Source organism: Momordica charantia, assembly GCF_013281855.1.
Source record: "Momordica charantia cultivar OHB3-1 chromosome 5 unlocalized genomic scaffold, Mcharantia_2.0 BLBB01000005.1, whole genome shotgun sequence".
In the NCBI taxonomy this organism is placed as follows: domain Eukaryota; kingdom Viridiplantae; phylum Streptophyta; class Magnoliopsida; order Cucurbitales; family Cucurbitaceae; genus Momordica; species Momordica charantia.
The window spans coordinates 3,936,336-3,956,216 of NW_028275163.1; the positions used below are offsets into that span (position 1 = coordinate 3,936,336).

General features: G+C 36.3%; 5 protein-coding genes across 7 annotated transcripts; 3 read left to right on the forward strand and 2 right to left on the reverse strand.

Annotated features, from left to right (window-relative positions):
- Positions 1 to 2,680: 2,680 nt before the first annotated feature.
- Positions 2,681 to 7,199, reverse strand: LOC111009487 (uncharacterized). Its single transcript, XM_022282579.2, has 6 exons — positions 7,050 to 7,199; positions 6,857 to 6,929; positions 5,072 to 5,488; positions 4,006 to 4,574; positions 3,834 to 3,900; positions 2,681 to 3,600 (listed from the first exon to the last, which is right to left on the reverse strand). The coding sequence occupies exons 3-6, from the start codon at positions 5,463 to 5,465 to the stop codon at positions 3,167 to 3,169; spliced, it is 1,464 nt and encodes a 487-aa protein (XP_022138271.1). The 5' UTR covers positions 5,466 to 5,488; positions 6,857 to 6,929; positions 7,050 to 7,199; the 3' UTR covers positions 2,681 to 3,166.
- A 2,243-nt stretch (positions 7,200 to 9,442) lies between these two features.
- Positions 9,443 to 10,112, reverse strand: LOC111009121 (Pre-rRNA-processing protein TSR2, conserved region). The gene is made up of 3 exons (XM_022282065.2): positions 9,914 to 10,112; positions 9,732 to 9,823; positions 9,443 to 9,638 (listed from the first exon to the last, which is right to left on the reverse strand). Exons 1-3 carry the CDS (start codon positions 10,110 to 10,112, stop codon positions 9,585 to 9,587), a joined length of 345 nt encoding a protein of 114 aa, XP_022137757.1. The 3' UTR covers positions 9,443 to 9,584.
- LOI1 (Pentatricopeptide repeat (PPR) superfamily protein) lies at positions 9,632 to 13,299 on the forward strand. Its single transcript, XM_022282064.2, has 2 exons — positions 9,632 to 12,100; positions 12,793 to 13,299. Exons 1-2 carry the CDS (start codon positions 10,515 to 10,517, stop codon positions 13,019 to 13,021), a joined length of 1,815 nt encoding a protein of 604 aa, XP_022137756.2. The 5' UTR covers positions 9,632 to 10,514; the 3' UTR covers positions 13,022 to 13,299.
- Positions 13,300 to 13,526: 227 nt separating this feature from the next.
- On the forward strand, positions 13,527 to 15,082 carry LOC111009344 (late embryogenesis abundant protein D-34-like). 2 transcript variants are annotated; one of them, XM_088124471.1, is made up of 4 exons: positions 13,527 to 13,600; positions 13,747 to 14,070; positions 14,235 to 14,516; positions 14,667 to 15,082. In XM_088124471.1, exons 1-4 carry the CDS (start codon positions 13,598 to 13,600, stop codon positions 14,829 to 14,831), a joined length of 774 nt encoding a protein of 257 aa, XP_087980597.1. In that variant the 5' UTR covers positions 13,527 to 13,597; the 3' UTR covers positions 14,832 to 15,082. The 2 variants fall into 2 exon arrangements, with proteins under 2 accessions (XP_087980597.1, XP_022138087.2); XM_022282395.2 differs by lacking the exon at positions 13,527 to 13,600 and having other exon boundaries at positions 13,738 to 14,070.
- Positions 15,083 to 16,883: 1,801 nt separating this feature from the next.
- On the forward strand, positions 16,884 to 19,052 carry LOC148211166 (transcription repressor OFP16-like). 2 transcript variants are annotated; one of them, XM_088123718.1, is made up of 2 exons: positions 16,884 to 17,560; positions 18,629 to 19,052. In XM_088123718.1, exons 1-2 carry the CDS (start codon positions 16,956 to 16,958, stop codon positions 18,774 to 18,776), a joined length of 753 nt encoding a protein of 250 aa, XP_087979844.1. In that variant the 5' UTR covers positions 16,884 to 16,955; the 3' UTR covers positions 18,777 to 19,052. The 2 variants fall into 2 exon arrangements, with proteins under 2 accessions (XP_087979844.1, XP_087979845.1); XM_088123719.1 differs by having other exon boundaries at positions 18,211 to 18,766.
- The last annotated feature ends 829 nt before the right edge of the window (positions 19,053 to 19,881 follow it).

Here is a 19,881-nt window from a genome sequence, read left to right on the forward strand (position 1 = left end):
GAATTGCTTCCCATCTGAATGATTTATCCATCACAGACATAAAACCTGGAAACACTGATCCTTTCCCCGATGATAGTTTGCTTTAGGATTTGTTTGAACTTCTAATAAACTTGCGTATGCAATTTGAACTCCATTTCTTTGAGGGTACTTTTTATGTCAATGGTTATCTGTTGGCCTGAATGAATCAAAATATAACAACAAATTACTGATAACTCAATTGGATAGTTCCACACTGAAGATGGTTTAAAGAAAAAGTAGTTCTCAACTCATACTCTCTCCCTTGGCTTTCATTTCTTAATTGTCAATAAACGGTTCTGATATATGATAGTTAATGCATTTCCTTAGTGGGTTAGCCATTTTTGTAAGACATCATTTTCTCTCTTTTTTTTCTTTTTCTCTTTTCATTTGCGTGTGCCTCAATCACTTGTCCTTCTCTGTGGTTTGGAAAGTCTTGCTTCTTTCTTGTCCATTTATGGGTCCTATATGTGGCCATATGTTCCTTACTTTTAGCCTTTAAAACATGATGGGGCGCTTTTCATGCTAGCCAAAGACTACATAAAACTCATCTTTCTAAGCCTTTTGACATCTGCCACGTTTAGGTTGGCTATTATTATTCCTAAATCCTAACTGCTTGCCTATTCTCATTCCTTAGATCTCCTTTTTTCTTTGATGGTTGACCTGTTCATTAGAGCTGTCTTCATGCTCTTTGATATCCTTATTTTTTTAATGTTTCTGTGGGTCATGGTATGGTATGGTATTGGTAGAAGAATTGCAGAGGAAATGGTATGGTATGGTATGGTATGGTATGGTATGGTATGGTAATGGTATGATTTTCCACTGGGTGTTGATGAGGTTACTGATACATTTGTAGTTGGTGTATATAATTTTTTTAACCTTCAGAGAGAGAACTATTAAGTATTTGGGGTTAAAGTTTATCCTCAAGTAAATCTACTATTTTCTTGGCATTAGGAATGATATTGAATACCATCAGTTAATTTTTGATTGCTTATGTTCCTCTCTTCGTTTTTCTCCAATTCATGAGAGATCTATCCAAATAATGGGATCTCTTTCTACATATATATAGAAGTCCTCATTTCAAAAGCTAAAATAGAGGATTTTAAAATGTGTTTTATGGTAGGAAGATGGGTATAAAATTTAATTACACTTCAAATATCAACTTATATCTGTTCATACCAATGGTGTGGTTGTTGATATAAGATGCGATATCCTGAATTTCCTCATCATCCACATCAAAGTAAAAAATTTCTCTAGTGACAATTTTAGGGTTTTGATTGCAAAATTTTGACACCTTTTTTCATTCGATAGATTATTGTCAAGTTGGAACTTTGAGACTCTCGTATCATTTTTTTATATACATAATAGGATTCTATATTGACCCATTGAACTCTATGAATAAAATAAGAACATCTTGTATGTTCTAGGTTTGAATACTATTTTGGTTTTTGTACTTTCAATTTTAGTTTATTTTTATCGTATTTTTTAATTTTGTTCATTTTAGTTATTGTACTTTTAAAACGTTTTAAAACGTTGGGACATGGAGGCTTATTATTTTGGTTTCATGTAGTTGAGCATGTGAATTTAGGCATTGGTCTCAACTTTCATCATTCATTCTATCCTCGGCATTAAGTATCGGTTTTGTGTAATAATTCTTTTGGACTTAAAATGATTGCATTGCATTGGCCCACAATCCCCACTGCCACAGTATAATATGGCACTCATCCTCTCTCCTCCCATAATAATGGCTATTATTTTGATAGAAATGGTTGCTTCAACATAAAAGTGAGTCCTTAGGATTGTTTTGTTCTCCTCTGATTTTGTTTTTAATAAATAACTTTATAGTTTCATTTATGAAGACATTTTTTAAACAGTGTGTAAATAATTAAAAGTTATTATGTACTTAAATTACTGATTAGGAGTCAATTTTAATCAAAAGAATAACTTCGATTACTTTAGAACCATTCATTTAAGCTTTCTTTATAAACTTATAATTGGAATACATTGTCTTAAGCTTTGGGTTTAAGATTGTATAAGAGGTGGACTTTATAATATTTATTTATTTTTTTGAATACTATTGGCTTAATTTTATAACTTTAAACTATACAAATATGTCATAAATCCCTTTGGGGATATCAAATATGTCATAGTACAGTGGTCCCCTATTCCTATTCAACACACGCACAAATCAAAAAATGGTCCAAATCTATTATAAGTCGCCGTGAACATAGTTCATCAATGCTTAACTTCTTTTAAGTCCAAAGTTTCTATAATTATATAATATCCAATAACCAGATACATTTCATTATTCTTTATTTTGCACCACAATACTAAAGTTCCCTTCATTTATACATTTATATTCGGTGGAGTAAAAAAGGTCGCACCGAGACTTTCGGGGCTAAAAATTAAAAAGAAAAAAAAAACCCGACCTTAAAGACTAATAATAGCACATCAGTACAAAAATCTCAAATATTATTTGTTTGGAAAAACATAAAAAACAATTTCATTTTACCATGGTCTTAACAGAACAACAATGACTTAAAAGACATTCGCATGGATAGAAAAGCCAAATGATAAGTTTTAAGCAATGAAAGTTAGCCGACCTCTAATTTTGTCGTCAATAGAAACAGTCATTCGCACGTCCACAGTAGGATCATCATCCTCATAAAGAAAATAGCACTTTCCACGAAGCTTCCTTATGTAATAAATGGGATTATGTCTTTTTTCTTACAAAAAATAATAATAATAATAATATTTTTGGGCAAATCAAAAGCTGCATGCAGTGATACAAAGCCTGTTCCTTGCTGAGCTCCACTGAAAGCCAACAAAAAGCAAACCGTCAGCTAATAAACGCACCAATGGTGTTGAAAATTTGATATGAAGGCCTACCCTCAACCTCCCAAAAACCTCTACTCTACACTCTTTGGCAACTCCACTACTGCATAGCTTTAGTATTTGCTTGCTGAATCCAGCCATTTTCATAAAGCTGGCATCATATTTCCAAACCAAGCAAGTAAACTCTACTTGAGGAGTTGAGATGCCATTCGATATTGTACACTTTGCTTCATGTGAAGCCATATGGTATACAGCAAAAACTATTGGAGCTTGTATAAGATCAAATGAACCAACGTGGTTCAATGAACTTTTGCCTCTACTCAACTTCCAAACCGAATTCCTCCTTGAGAATACCATTTGGAGTCATTCCAAATCCATTGGCCACATTTGCCATTCTCTTGAGTTTCTTTACTTCTCGTTTTACTTGATCCACTCTATTTATTACATTATTCAGGAAAGAATTTTGTCCAGTTGATGATGTTTGACGTCTGAGTTCAGTTTGCTCCTTGTCAAGTTGCTGGAATAGATTTAGTAGATAATTTTTATGCAATCGAAGCTTTTCTTCTGCTAAATTGTACTCGAACTCTTGTGATCTTTTGAGTGCCTGCAGAACCTGATCGATCTCAGCTTCAAGTTTTAGGGACTCGGTCCAATGATCAAAAGGGGTGGACACAGTCCAGTCTGAGTTTATAATGGAGCCTGAAGTGTCGTGAGAACCTTGTATGGAAGTATCAGCATTATCAGCTGCATCTGTGCATAAAAATACAACATTCTCTTAACAGGACGCAAAATCAAGGAAATGAGAGATTGATGGTGTAAGTGGTTGGTGAACATACTGGTTATTTGGCAGATTATCTAATTAACCACTTAAGAGACATTGTTCTCAAGAAGAATTTGCTCAAGTATGCAGAATAATCAGACCCTATTTTCATGTGGGGTCTTCCTCCATAGTTATCAAGGGCAGGGATTTGAAGAAAAATTACCAGTGCAAATAGCTGAGATTTCTTCCTCCATCTTCCAAATCTCTTCTAAGCAAGTCCCAGTTTTAAGCTGATGCAAGCATTCAATGTCAAATAGCATGGTTAAGTTCCAGGAGCAGTTTCAGCCTAACAAATTGTAAAATTATCTGGTAGTTGTAGAACTTATCTGTTTTACCTTTGAAATAATCAACTCAATATGTCTTAGCAACTCCTTTGCTCTCTTTTTCAGCGAACCACGCAAAATGCAGACACCAATGCTTAAGATCTTCTCAATATCATCCCGAGAATCAGTTGATTGACATGACTGCAAAAATCCTTGAACATGTGATACCAAATCTGTTCTAGCATCGCAACGCCGACAATAATACTCAGCATCCAACCCTATGCTTCCTCCGACTGTCCCAGCCACATAAGATCGAAGACCACATATTATATGAGCATGATGTCCGCAAATATAACCATCACCCACCTTTGCTTCACACTTTATGTAGCTATAACTTCCATTGGTTGTGTCTATAATCTTGCTGCAAAGAATACAGCAGCAATCATGGCAAAACCGAGGTTCGCTGCAGCAAATATCACAGGACATGGATTTTAATAAAGCTGGGTTTTCTGCAGCAGATAAACTACTACAGTCCTTGTTTCCAGCCTTACAACCCTCTAGATCAATCTGGGAATCAGATGCTGAGCATTCTGTCTTCTCTTTTGAGGGTAATGGGAATGGAACTTGTTTGGCTCGACTCCCTAAAACATGATAAAACTGTAAAACTAGGATGGACGGCATGTAGTCAACTTTAAAAGATCAATAAACAATTTTTATGCGTGCGCGCACACACAAAAGAAAAGAGATGTGAGATATCCATGACAAGTCAATATCAACAAACAATCACATACACCCATCTTGCAAATATAATAACTAATGATATGAAATTAGTTATGGACAACACTGCTTTTGACAAAATGGTACAATAGAACTATGACGGATCCCCTTGAGGTCCAGGCCACCTACTTGGATTTGGATAGCACAAATCTAAGCTGCAAAATTCAGAAACAGGAGAAAATCCTAACCTGTACAGCTGTTAGCCATTGATTCGAAGAAAAAAAAGAACCAAAGAATCAGATCTAATTTCTGATAAGTAAAGACGAGATGCTAAAACTAAGATATAGAATAAAGTTAATGAAACTACCGCTAAATTTCCAATATAGGATAAAAAGTGAATGATCAAATTTATTAATCTAACCTTGTGCGAAAGATGACTTTGTTGCTGGTATCTTCCAGCTGAATGAAGCAAAAAATGCATCAACGTCTGCATTAGGGAACTCAGACTGGATAAATCTTTCCACTGAAAGCTTGCTTGCAAAACCTTGCCCTCTACGAGTTGAGTTCTCAGGAAGAGTAATATTGCGAGGAGGATAAAGGTACCTATCCAAAAAATGGCCAGTTATAGCAACTCTCTTCCCCACTCTCCAAGTCCAGTTATCACCAGGATTGGGCCAATTTTCAGGAGCATATGGCAATCCCTCCCCAGATTCATCTTGAGAAACTGGTCTAAGGATCAGATCACTTTTATTTACCCTATGCGTGCTCCCATTTATATCCTCAAGAACTTCAGTCTCCACAGGATCCCCTGACATCTAAGGGTGGTTGAGAAAGGAACCTATAAACACAGTCACGGCAATACTATTAACAATCATTTTTTTTTTCTTTAGAATAGAACCTATAAGCACATGCAATACCATTAACATTCATTATTAGAAACTGGCAACTCATAATGCAAAACCATGCAGATAACTCTCAGTTCTTGTTATCCTTTCTTATCTGTGATCAATTTCCAGAACAAACAAAAGGTATTAAGATGAGGGAGAGAACAGAAGGAAAAGAAAATTATACATGCAAGGGAAACAATGCCTTAAAAGGTTGTTCAACATGCAAGAATTGAAATGCGAAGCCTAGGATTATGACTTAGTTATTTATTATAAGAGATATAATTATATTTTAATTAATTAATTAATTAAATTTATTAACAATGTCTGTTTCGTCACACACTTTAAAATTAATTATGCCTAATTAAAAAATGAACAATTTTTTTTTTTTATAACATGTGGGAGTGAGAGATTGAACTTACAACCTCTTGGTTGGAGATATATTTCGATGAGCTATGTTCGTTTTGACAATTAAAAATGAATAATTAAAATCAAAGAATATTATATTAAGTAATTAATTTTTATGTTAATTATTTTTAATCTGCCCACAGATAACATGTGTTAGGATGCCAATGCTGATTTCCTCCCTCAAGACATACCAAATCACTGGCTCACAGTGTTTATGCAAACAAATGAAGTCTTGAACATGGTCTTATTAAGACATACTTTTTCTACTTGGGTGGGAGAGTTTAGCAACCGAAGACATATTAATTTAGCTAATTTGAAACTAGAAGAAATCCTTCACAAATGCATTACTGGACCAACATAATTCACCATGACATTGTTTCTCATTTTTCATTTACTTCTTTTTTTGTTCCCAATTTTTGATATATATACACACACATGTACATATGCTAACTGTTCAGCTTTCTTATTCCTATTTTTGAAAAGCATTCCCAAAATTGTATGCAAATTTTGAAAACTAACAAAATCTTGGTGATAATAAAAAACATAAATCAAAGCATTATTTTATCATTTTTACTCACAAAAGGCATGATAAATACTAAAAAAAGGAAGAAAAAAATTAATATGACATAATAATTTGAATAATTTATTTTTTAAAAAATCACTTTACATGTAAAGTTTTAAAGTTTTAAAATTTTAAAATTAAAACTTGAGAGCTTTTTTTTTTTTTTGGTGACAAAAAGAAAAACTTGTTTTTTCTTTCTAAAAAATAGGAAACAATAAATGAGATCAAGAATCGAGAATAGGATCATAACCAAACCGCCCTAAATAATTCCCTACCTCTTGCAAAAGAGGATTTTCAAACTTAACTCACGGCTAAGCTAATCAATGAAGATCGTCGATATCATGAAGCTCACCTCGAAGAATTTAATCAGACATCCGGCGAAGTTTAGGGTTTGCGCTGTCCAGCAGTCATCTCTTCACCTTCACCTGCAAAACACGGAGGAAACGAAGAAAATGTAAGCAATACACAAGAGACTCAAGCGCTGAGTGAATCCAATAACTATGGAGCGACTAAAAGAAACGTAATCAAACAGAAACAGTGCTCACATTGGAGAGAGAGGTAATGAGAGAAGAGAGAAATTTGGCAGAGAATTATTTTCGCGGGAATGAGAATAGTCAGTAGAACACAGCGCAGGTTCCTACCGCCGCACGACGGAGAGAGAGAAAAGGGGGCAAATGGCTCAACGCCTTTCGGTGTCTTTGATGGGCCACGAAATACTGTGCCTGAAGGCCCATATGATAAACAGGCCCAATTGAGTAATCTTTGAATAATTTTAGGTTAAATTACAGGCTCCCTTACACTAATCTTAGAGTGGTATCAAAATGTCAACTCTAAGATTGTCTAATAGGTTCATTCCATGTTAAAGTTCACAACACAAAATTGAGGAGATGATTTTGTTAGATACATCATTTTTGGGATAAAATTAAGGTCGACGGACCTGACTGACAATCTTATCTCTTTTGAATTTACTTTTAAAAAGTAAGATAAGATGTGGCCGATAAGCAAGACAAAACCCCTATCTCTAGCGAATTTTATCAACAACGAAAGAATTCTAAAATAAATCCGGAAAAATAAATACTCATAATTACAAACGAACAAACAGCTTTACAAAAGCAAATAAAGATAGATCTGCATTATATGAGGCATCTTCCACTTTATCATTGGGAAAGTAGTTTGACGATGTCACCCAATTTTCTTACAACGTCTAAACATGCCACCATGCATCCCACTATTGAAGCATCTTTTGGAGTATCTCTAGACTTTTCTCGACAAATTGCATAGGCAAAGAATGCGACTCCCCGTGAAAACATTGGGAAGCCTACGGTCTTGGTCAGGTACCAACCTCTTTTACAACCGAGTCAAGCAAAAGGTTCAAAAGCCAGCACCGATCTAAGATTTAGAAAGTGAAATAAAACTCTAAATAAGAAATAAGAGAAGATCGATCAAACTAATAAACTTGGAGGCTGCAGTAGAATTGGTACATCAAGAGCAAAATATCCTAAAGTCAAAATTGAGGATTCGTATCCACGAAGACGTCTTCAATAGCTATGATAGTGAAGGTACAACTTCTCATGCCATTGATAATACAATAGAACAAATAAATTACATAGCCCTATCAAAAGAGGAGAAAAAGTTGAGAAAAAGATGCTTTTTCCTGGTGAAATGCAAATTGGATTCATGTAACAAGAGGAAGGTTTTTCATTTAATGAAAAAAGATGTGGCCATGAAATAGAGATTTAATGGAACAGAATTGACTGGGTGGTAGAGTCGTGAAAATACCTGTTTCTTCCATGTTTTTTACCTTAGCTTCCCTTCCAATGATCAATAAACTATTATTGAAACATGGAAGAATTGAAATCCCAATTATGTGCGGATGGTATGAACTACCTAAACAATATTAATAATTATAATAGAAAACAAAATCAAAAATGGAATTCATTGATCATTATTAAAGTTGGTGATTACAAAATCCAAGCGGATTGTGTAGATCAAAAAGTTATTTCTATCATTTTTATTTGTTGTCTCCCTCCTCTATTTCAATTAAAATAAACACAACTACATTTCATAACCGTTTGTTATTTCCTGCTTTTTTTTCTTTTTACTAAAAATTAAACAAAAATAGGTTTGTTAATCATTTATTATTTACTGTGCCGTAAAATTTTAGATTAAAAAAGTAAAACTCCTCTATGAAATTTAGTTTTTAAATTAAATATTCAAAATATTTATGCTATAAATACTTTTTTAATTTGTAGTATGCATTTTAAAATAATAATGATAAAATAATTTTTTTTATATATTTCTAAAAAAAATGGAAACAATAACATCACACAAGAAACTTCAAGGACATTTAGTAACCTTCTTGTTTATTGTTTCTAATTTTTTTTTTTCGAAATATAAGCTTTTGATAATTGTGTCTGTTTTTAAAAAACATTCCAAAAATTATGTTGAAATTTTGGAAACAAAGAAATCAAGTATATCACCATCAATTAGGCAGAAGTTATGTATACATTTTCAAAAATGAATTTTGTTAATTAATAGGTCGGATTTTATTCATGAACCGAATTGGATTTCATGTATTAAATAACATCTATGTTCACTCTCTAAATATGATAACAAAACAATAATTTAAAATTTTATCTTAACAAATTTTAACTACTTTACGTGTAGAATGGTTTAATTGAGAATTTCTAATTGAAAATTTCTAATACATTAGATCAAATTGATAAGTGATGATCGTATTGTATATTTAATCTAAAATATATTACGAAAGTGATAAAAAAAATAACTCAACTGCAACTAACACCTACTCCTCCCCAAAAGTTAGAACCCATATCCCAATTTGTGGTATTAAAAATAATAGTATAATCTAACCTATATTTTATCACCCTCTTCAAAACTCTTTTTTTTTTTTTTATCAAAATATTTAAAACATGGAGGATGATGAATGAATATTCCATTTACAGTGTTTGAATTTTGAACTTAATCATAAGAATTCCCATAACATTTCTGAATTCTACCAGCCTTCAAGCCCTTGGCAATGCGATGCCGATGTTTTTTCTTATGAACATTGATTCTATTTTCTAGCGACTTCCCTGCAAATGTTCTTCGTATATCATCATCAATTGCTCTGCTACCTGCTCGAATTTTCATCCAAGAATGGACTTCTCTTTTAATCTTATTGTAATTTCAAATGTCGTAATCCAACAATTGCAACTGCGGAAGTTTACCTGTTCGATGCTGCCATCTTCAATCTCGGTGTTGAAGGAGAGTAACAAGCTCTCATGGAGCAAATTTTCCAGATCTTCCACGTACAGAGGAGCTGCAAGAGAAGGATAACGCATTAAGAACAGAAGCAAATCAAGAAAATTCAGAAGGTAATTTTAATGGCTGCCGGGAAAGGGATAACGACGTTTGGATCGAGAGAACCAAGAGAAGACATCGGAGGCGAGATTCAGAGATTTCTGGTGAGAGTCGCGACCGCCCCATTGGTTTTGAATGGCCATTTGAAGTCCGTCCCACCGAGAAAATACCGACGAAATGGCCGTTTGGAGGCCGGAGACAGATCCGGCCTTGTAGTTGGTGGAGGCTAATCCGTCACTGGGCTCCATGGATGAACCTCTGAGCTTCGTCTTCGTCTTCTCCGTCCTCCAGACCCTCGAAATCTTAGTTTTCTCTCTCCTCTAGTTATCAGAGAGGGAGAGAGAGAGAGGGAGCGGTTGAATTTAGAAATTATGTCAGAATTTAGCGGAGAGAGAAGCGGAAATTTGTTTGAATGGAAAGAGAGAGAAAGAGAGAGAAAGAAAGCTTCGTGCCTTTATAAATCTTCAAATAATGGAGCTCAGTTCTATGGCTTCTGGAATTCCCGCCAAATCCAACTGAATCGGAGTAGCTTCATAGAGGAAGATTCTCCAATCGAACATGAAACGATGGCAAAATTGCTCTCTCTTCTTCTTTTTTCTGCTTCATCAATTCTAATCAATACAGATCATGATCTTCGGCAGTAGCCAACCATGCCATTTCTCTCGCCAAACTCGCTCGCTTCACTCGTCGAATTGGCCGTATCGGCTCGTTCTTCGCTTCTCGGCCGAGCAGCCCACGCCCAGATTCTCAAAACCTTGCAAACCCCTCTTCCTTCCTTCCTCTACAACCACCTTGTGAATATGTACGCCAAACTCGATCATCCCGACTCAGCCGAACTCGTCCTCGGACTCGCCCCTTGCCGGTCCGTCGTCACTTGGACCGCCCTCATCGCCGGCTCCGTCCAAAACGGCCATTTTTCTTCTGCTCTACTTTACTTCTCCCACATGCTAAGCGACTGTGTTCGCCCCAATGATTTCACCTTCCCTTGCGCTCTCAAAGCTTCCACTTCCCTTCGCATGGCCATGTCGGGCAAACAGATACACGCACTTGCGGTTAAGGAGGGACTAATAAACGATGTCTTCGTTGGGTGCAGCACCTTCGACATGTACAGTAAACTGGGTCTTCTCGAGGACGCATCCAAGGTGTTTGTTGAAATGCCTCACCGAAACCTCGAAACGTGGAATGCGTATATATCCAATTCCGTGCACCATGGGCGGCCTGAAGATTCCGTCATTGCATTTCTTGAGCTACTTCGTGCTGGTGGGAGCCCTGATTCCATAACATTCTGTGCTTTTCTCAATGCTTGTTCAGACAAACTGGGCTTGGAGCCTGGATGTCAGCTACATGGATTCATAATTCGAAGTGGTTTTGAGCAGAATGTCTCTGTTTCAAATGGGTTGATTGATTTTTATGGGAAATGTGGGGAGGTCGAATGTTCCGGGATGGTTTTCGACAGAATGGGAGAGCGGAATGCCGTCTCGTGGTCCTCTCTGATAGCTGCTTACATTCAAAACAACGAGGAAGAGAAGGCTTGCTGCTTATTCTTGCAAGCGAGGAAAGAAGACATCAAACCAATTGATTTTATGGTATCGAGTGTGCTTTGTGCCTGTGCTGGCCTTTCAGGAATCGAGTTGGGGAGGTCAGTTCAAGCGCTAGCGGTCAAGGCTTGTGTAGAGGAGAACATCTTTGTTGGGAGTGCACTGGTTGACATGTATGGAAAATGTGGAAGCATTGATGAAGCAGAGCGAGCCTTCAAGGAGATGCCAGACAAAAATTTGGTGTCTTGGAATACACTGTTGGGCGGATATGCACACCAAGGACACGCAGACAAGGCCGTGGCATTGCTCGAGGAGATGACATCGGCAGCAGGCATGGCACCGAGTTACGTGAGTTTGGTCTGTGCATTATCAGCTTGCAGTAGAGCAGGAGATTTGAAGAGGGGGATGCAGATTTTTGAGTCCATGAAAGCAAGGTACAATGTAGAGCCAGGGCCAGAGCATTACGCTAGCTTGGTGGACTTGCTTGGGCGTGCTGGAATGGTGGAGTGTGCGTATGATTTTATAAAGAACATGCCATTCTCTCCAACAATCTCAATCTGGGGCGCTCTGTTAGGGGCTTGTCGAATGCATGGGAAGCCAGAGTTGGGAAAGTTAGCCGCTGAGAAGCTGTTTGAACTTGATCCAAAAGACTCTGGAAACCACGTTGTGCTGTCCAATATGTTTGCTGCAACTGGCAGGTAACTAACCCAATTCGAAACTCCATAGAAATCTTCAAGAACTTGGCTTTTATTTCTCAAATTCTTTGAACTGTTTTAAGTTATAAATTTAGTCCAAATTTGAATGATGGTGTATAGTTAGCCTTTAAACTTAAAAAAATTCTAAGGATGTGAAATCACTTTTGCCATTGCAAGTACACTTTTCTTTTCATTATAGTAAATTAAAAAATTGATTTTTAGGTATCACTTCGATGATATTTTCAAAATTATTAATTCTACCCTCACCTTCCAACACATCCTAAAATGTTTCTAAATTTTGAATCGTGGTTTTAAATAGTCTTTAATTAATAACAAAGTTTGTTGGTTTAACGCCATATAACAGAAAAAAGTGGACAGCGGGGTAATAAAAAGTGTCATATGTAACATGCTCTTCTTTTTTTAGCAACCTATCATATCTTGTGTTAGGTAATGCTATTAACACCGTTCAAAATTTATTTATTGTCCATTTTCTTTTGGTATTTATTTATCATGTCGTGTCAAAATCAATAAATCCTTTGTTTTAATATGCATGTCATGCCATCGATATAATATCTCATTTCAAAGTTTAGTTAATAGTAAAAACTTCTTAAGGTTTGATGTCTAATAAACACAATCATCAATAAAGGAATTATTTTCAGTACCAATTTGGTAAATTGATTGAGAAGTGAATTCAGGTGGGAAGAAGTGACTGGTGTAAGAAATGAGATGAGAGAAGTCGGGATAAAGAAGGGAGCTGGATTCAGTTGGATAACCGTAGACAGCAGAATTCATATATTCCAAGCCAAAGACAGAAGCCATGAGAAGGACTCTGAAATTCAGGACCTGCTGGGGAAGTTGAGGAAGGAGATGCAGGAAGCTGCTGGATACATTGCCGGCACCTATTATTCTATTTTTGAAGTGTAGAATTATTAAATCAGAGAAATATCACCAAAGTTTGGCTGTCACCATCACAGCAATATATGCTCTTGATGTTGGCCCCATTGCCTACCAATTATTCTAGGTACTGAAATTATTTTTACTGAGCAATATCCAGAATCATCAATGATATTTATTTTTCTGGAGATTATTTGAAAAGTTTCCTTTATTTCCTCTCTGTGTTTCTTTTCTTTCCAAATTATCTCATTGTAACTTGTATCTTGTAACAGTAATAGTTAACTTTTTTTTACAATCTATTTTCACTTGATCAAGTTTTCTAACATCAATTTATCTCTGTGGTTGAATGTTACTAGAAAATTTTCTCTCGTGTAATTTTCTTCCTGTAACCTACTCTATAACAATCAACTCTCTAGTATTAAAAGATGTCTCTAGCAGGTCAATATACCCTAAATTGTGATGGTCAGTACTTAATTTTCTATTGTGAGAGTGTGTTCAGAATTTAGGGAAAATTTTTCCAATATATTTGCAGAAACTGCCATCTGTACACAGAAAGCAGCTCTCTGAATTTCTCAAGCTTTAGGAGATCGCCATGTGTGCAAAAACATGGTGAAATCTCCATCCTTTCTCCTTCCCTATTTCAACACTTGTCTGAACATGCACCCCCCACCGCCATTAATCCCTTCAAATAGCTGAGAAACCTAGCTACCTCACGGCGTCGTTTTCTTTTCTTTTGGTCTGGAATCATGAGTCAGGAGCAGCCACGCAGGGACGCGGACGACGACGAGCGACAGGAAACCATCAAATACGGCGACGTTTTCAACGTCTCCGGCGACCTGGCTTCCAACCCCATTGCACCTCAGGATGCTCGCATGATGGGCAGTGCCGAAACCAGAGTTCTGGGGGAAGTGCCACGCGCCGGTCCGGCCGATGTCATGCGAGCCGCCGCCGCCCATAATGTCCGAACCGGTATTCTCAGCAGCCGTGATGTTAGCGACGCAGCAAAATACCAGGGTATTAACATCAGCGAGACCGACGTCCCCGGAGCCCGCGTCGTTACCGAATACGTCGCCGGACAGGTCCCTTATCTTTAATTTCTCCCATCAATTCATCTCTTTTAAGGTCTTATCTACTTTGAAAATACAGAAACGAGCTTAAAGTTTAGGATCAGATTTATAATTGGACCTTTTTTCTTCCAAGAATTATTCTTTTGTTCGTGGGATGGTTTTTTCCTCTGTTGTAGGTGGTGGGACAGTATATGGATACCACGGCGGCGAGTGGGGCAGTGTCGACGGCGCAGAACGTAATAACGATCGGAGAAGCACTAGAAGCGGCGGGTGAAGCTGCAGGAAACAAGCCGGTGGAACAGAGTGACGCAGCAGCAATTCAAGCCGCAGAGGTAAGAGCAACCGGCAGCAATATCATAGCCCCTGGCGGGCTCGCCGCCATGGCTCAGTCGGCGGCGGCTTTGAACGCCGGATTCGAACGAGACGAGGACAAGATCCAGCTTAGCCGTATCCTAACGGTATCCATAAATTTCACTATATAGCATAAATAAGTTGTTACATAGTATGATTTAAATTTAAATGTTTGTTAGTGTTGTACATTATATTTGACTTCTATTTTATTGGGGTTATATTATTTTATCAAAATACATAAATTTGTGATACGACAGGGTGCAACTGGAAAGCTGGCGTCGGACAAGCCGGTGGGCCGGGAGGATGCGGAAGGGGTGGTGACGGCGGAGCTGAGGAACAGTTCGAACCTGACGACACACCCCGGTGGGGTGGCGGCCTCCATCGCCGCGGCCGCCAGGCTGAACGAGGGCAGTAATGCATGAAAAATTGAACAGCAGTGAGGACCCAAAGTATGATTGTAGAGTTTTTTATTTCTCGAAGTGTGTATTGTTATGGTTTGATCGGAAGTGTAGGAATTAAGTTTTCTGAAACCGTTATTGGTGTCCTAAAACTCTGTAAATTCTGGTTTCAGAATCTGTCGAGTGTTCACTGTTGAGTCAGGTTTCTGTGCAGGTTGTATTTTGAATTTGCTGTTTGATTCTGGTTGGTTTCTTTAATTATTTTTATTTGAAAATTACAATCTTCCTTAACTTGTAGAAGGAGGTCAGCAGTGCACCACCTATCTTGGGGTCGATCGTTGAAAATAAAATGGATAAAAAGTTTTGGATATGGTGTTCGACTTCAAATTAAAAAATGATGTTCAAACTTCAATTTTAAGTTAGTCTATGCTCCTCTCTAAGCTACTTAAAAAGCCATGTTTCCTTCAGGATATGTGTTTAACTTGCTCATTCGTGGTTTATTTATTTCATGGCTTGGACTTTGGAGACGGTAAAAATGTCCGATTTAGTCATCAAATCAGATAACTTAATTTAGTCTCTGGGTTCATTCATGTTTTTTTCCCTTAATATGACATGTACGTTCAATTTACCACCTCTGCTGGTATGTTGATTGATGATTTAATTTAATCATATTTATAAATAATGATTTAAACATATTTAAAATAACATAGAAAGAAAATAAATATTTTTTGTAAATTTTCAAATCTACAAATGGCTGATAAATTTGTTGCTGGTAGGGTGGACCGTTTTTCAAAATTCTTTTAACTACAATGTTTCGAGTAGCCATTGCCAAATAAACATCATTGAAAGAGGAGAAATTTTTACTGTTGGACTATGTTAAGGTTAGTCAATATAGAGAATATTCAAACATATATGTTGTTTATAGTAGGAATCTTACTCTTGGATTGTATTGAGGTTGGTTAATGCTGAGAAGATTCAAACATATATGTTTGTTTGTAGTTGTAAAAATACCGTATAACATCATTGGTTAGTTGTAAAAATTCCGTATAATATCATTAGTGCTCAATTAATTGAGGTATCTATCTTCGATCAAATGGTCGTGAGGTTGAATATCTACCTTGAACTTAATTCAATTAGTTTAGGCACTCATCTATTTTTGATCAAGATGGTCGTAATTTGGTCATGAGTTCGAATCTTCATTTACATATTGTTGTATTAAAAAAAATATAAAATCATTGAGCTATCTCCAACTAAATGGTCTTTGAGTTCGAATCTCAAAAACCCACCAATATTTTGGTCGGAGTTCGAATCTCCACTTGTTTGTTCTATCAAAAAAAGGAAAAAACCAGCAGTGTTTTCTTTTGGTTCAAATTTAAACTATGTCCTAAAACTTGGTTTTAACTCTTGTAACTTCATGTGTTTTTAGGACGTCTGTTACTTTCCCATTAGCATCAGTAACGGTTGATTTAAATCAGCAAATATTGTCTTCTTGTGTTTTTGGGAATACTATTTTACCATTCAGTAACAGTAACGTTCCATTAATCAACAAATAGACAATAACAAAACTTTTGGTTAAATTTCCTTAAAAGAACAAACTTCTATTAATTAAATTACCCAGCCCATTCATCCCTATAATTTTAAATTAGTCTTGAAAAAGATTATATCGATATGATTTACGTTTTTCAGTTAAAGGTTGGAGATTTAAATCTTGTACCTTTTAGTCAAATATATATGTTTCAACTATATTCAAATGGCAAATTAATGGTAGGTTGAAAGTTTTTAACCGGTTGAGTGAACAATTGACATCTCTATCTCTTCTATACTAGAGTCAATTTGATTCATATGTTCGTATTTATGATGTAATACTAAGAAAAATGGATGAATATTTGTAAAATTTAAATAGGTTTTGATTTAAATAGATAATTCAACCCAAGACTTTTAAAGACCGAAAAAAGTGGATTATCCAGAAAAAGTTTCATCATATATGGAAAACATTTATTTCCATTTTTGCGTGTTCCCCGACGAAAAGTTTTATTTCTTTCTCTGGTCTGGTTGACCTTCCTGTGGGGCCCACCCTCCATTTTCCCTTCATATAACCCCCACTCTCTCTCTCTCTTCTTCCACTTTCCTCTCTCTCTCTCTCTCAAAATGTCCACCGTCAAGAAAAATAGCTTCCACCTCTGGTTTTCCAAACTCCGGTGCTTTCCGGCCGCCATGAATCCCCCATCTCCGCCGCCCACGGCCAACAAAAAACCCACTTCTCTTCCCCACTTGGAGAACTCCGACAACTCCTCCACCTCCACCGCCGACGACTGCTTCTTCTCCGACGACTCCACCTCCGACTCCGACGCCGTCCCCGACTTCTCCGCCGCCTTCGCTTCCCACCGCTTCTTCTTCTCCTCCCCCGGCTGCTCCAACTCCATCTTCGAGTCCTCCCCCGACAACGCCACCGCCGGCACCGGCGCCGCCGTCGACGGCGGCGTCAAGGTCCGGAAGGTCTCTATGGACCCGTATTCCGATTTCAGAAACTCAATGCAGGAGATGGTCGAAGCGAGAGATCGGCCGGTGACCGTCCGGCGAGACTGGCGATATTTGCAGGACCTCCTCCTCTGTTATCTCCAAATCAACCCCATTCATACCCACAAGTTTATTTTGAGTGCTTTCTCCGACCTCGTCGTCTATTTGCTCGAAAAGTCGCCGGATTCTCCCTCCGACCACCGCCTGCAGCGGAGCAATTTCGGCTCACATGATTGGTACAACAATAATACCTGCCAACACATTAATTATAGTGACTTCTTATCCAATATATTTTTACGAACAACATTTAAGTATTGACCGGTAGTATTTATCTCTATACTTGCCACTATTATTTTTTATTAAACAGAGTGAGATGTTCGAATTCATACCTAACTTCTTCGTATGGATTAGAGAATATAGAGACATATGTGCTAGTTACTACTAAATTTACGTGGGCTCTATATGGTTTATTTCTTTTTTTAAATATCAATTTTATTATATTTTTTTTTTGTTAAAAATAACATAACTCAGTATAATTGACATATATCTTTAATCAAGATAAATTTGATTGGTACCTCAATTATTTTTTTATCGTAAAAAATTTTACAATAGCGAGCATCTAAATATTTACCCATTTCTATATTCATCCTACTAAAATTTCTAACCATTCAAAATATACCACATTGGAAAGTTACACAGTATTCATTGGGAATAATATTTTTGCATCAGTTTTTTCTTCTTGTTTTATACACAAACTTACACCATTTTGGTTCAAAAAGGCAAGATGAGGAAGAAAGGAACAAATAGTGAAAGAAAAATATCCTTTCATAATCAATTTTTATGATCTTTTTGAAAAGTTGATGAGATTTTGTGGATTGTTTTGCAGGGGCAAAGCTTAGTAGTTGGTTAAAGTTTGGAATGTTTGTTCTAAGAAAGACAAAGAAAATGTGGGTTTCGATGATCATCACACAACACACAGAATCAAGGAAAGCGTGGGATTGCATAAAGCATCCCACATCACCAATCTCATAAAAAAGAGAGAATATTGTGTTTGGTTGGTGGAACAGAAAATGAAAGAAAATTAAGCAAAAAAAAAAAGAGTTTTTTTTTAGTTGTTTTTTTTTTTCTCTTTCTTCTTGGTACATACTTGCTGACAAGAGGGGCAGAAGGGTTGGTTTATTGTCCTTTAGAGAGAGAGAAGAGAGTGGGGGTTAGGGTTGGGGTTGGGGTTGGGGAGTGGTCCTATTGGGTTGTGTTTGTGTTGGGTGATGACATAAATGCTTGTAATTTAATGGTGTTTGCAGCAGTGGGGATCAACCAGCTGAAGCTGAAAGGGGGTGGGGTGGAGAGAAATTATTGGAGATCGAGACGATCCGGTCCGTAGTTTTACACCGTTGGATATACGAGGAAGAAATTATTAAGTTGTGCTTTCAACGACCAAATATTATTTGAAGAGATGTTCAAATTATAGGACTTACACATACATGCATCTAATGGTTATTAGACGACAGCCACATTTGACGAGAGCGAGAGCCATCCACTGAGTGCAGTTTTTTTTTTTAAACTAAAGAAGGTGGTGGGGTATGCAAAGTTCTTATGCAAACGCCATTTGTTTGTTTATTTTTGTTTTTGTTTATGGAGAGGTAGATGGAAGTTTTGTGTAAGCAAATGAATAATTGTTTAACGTTACATGGCTATGTATAGTATATTTTGTTCGTTGCTCTACCATTTAATTTGTTCTTTCTTTTTCTCTGTCAAATTAAAGGCAATACGGATGGATGATTCAAATTCAAGAACGGGTACAATTAAATTTGTTTTATGATGTCTCTCAGCCGTCGAAAAGTTGTTCTTATGACCCGACTTGTTTGGTTCTTAAAGTTCGATCAAATAGTTTTTGAATTGTGTGAAGGTTGGTTTATTTAATGAAAATCGGTCTGTAGGTTGTGTTTTTTCTCTTTTTGGAATATGTGGGATAGAAGGATTTAAATTCAAAATTAGTAAGTACTTTATAGGAATTTATACATATATTGCTTAGTTTGAATAGATATATACCAAAAATCAAATTTGAAAATATCAATGATTACTAAACTACCCTTCATCTACCATCTGATGCTCCTATTTTAAAGAATTTTACACCTTTTTGTTCTTGTATATTAAGTCATGATAAAACAAAAACAAAAACAAAATTCTATTTGGGAAAGAAATCATGTTAAATTCAATACCAAAAAAGAAGGAAAAAAACTCAACTCAATAAATATTTTGTAAATAAGTTATAGGAAATTGTATTTTAAGTCAACCGATGTTTGTTAGTTAACCTATATTCTTAAAGAAAAAAATCAATATACAATAACGAAATTGACTAATTAGATGAACTACGTGTTATTTTGAGATTATAATTTAGGATGAAAATTTTTCTATTCATATAAAATATTTATTAGTGCCAAAAATTGAAATTTAAGAGTTTGTTGGGTAATGTTCATGTTTCTTTTTGTTTTTCACGTCTGATTTTTCATATATTCTTTTTTAATAAAGAAAAACAAAATTAATTTCCCCTTTT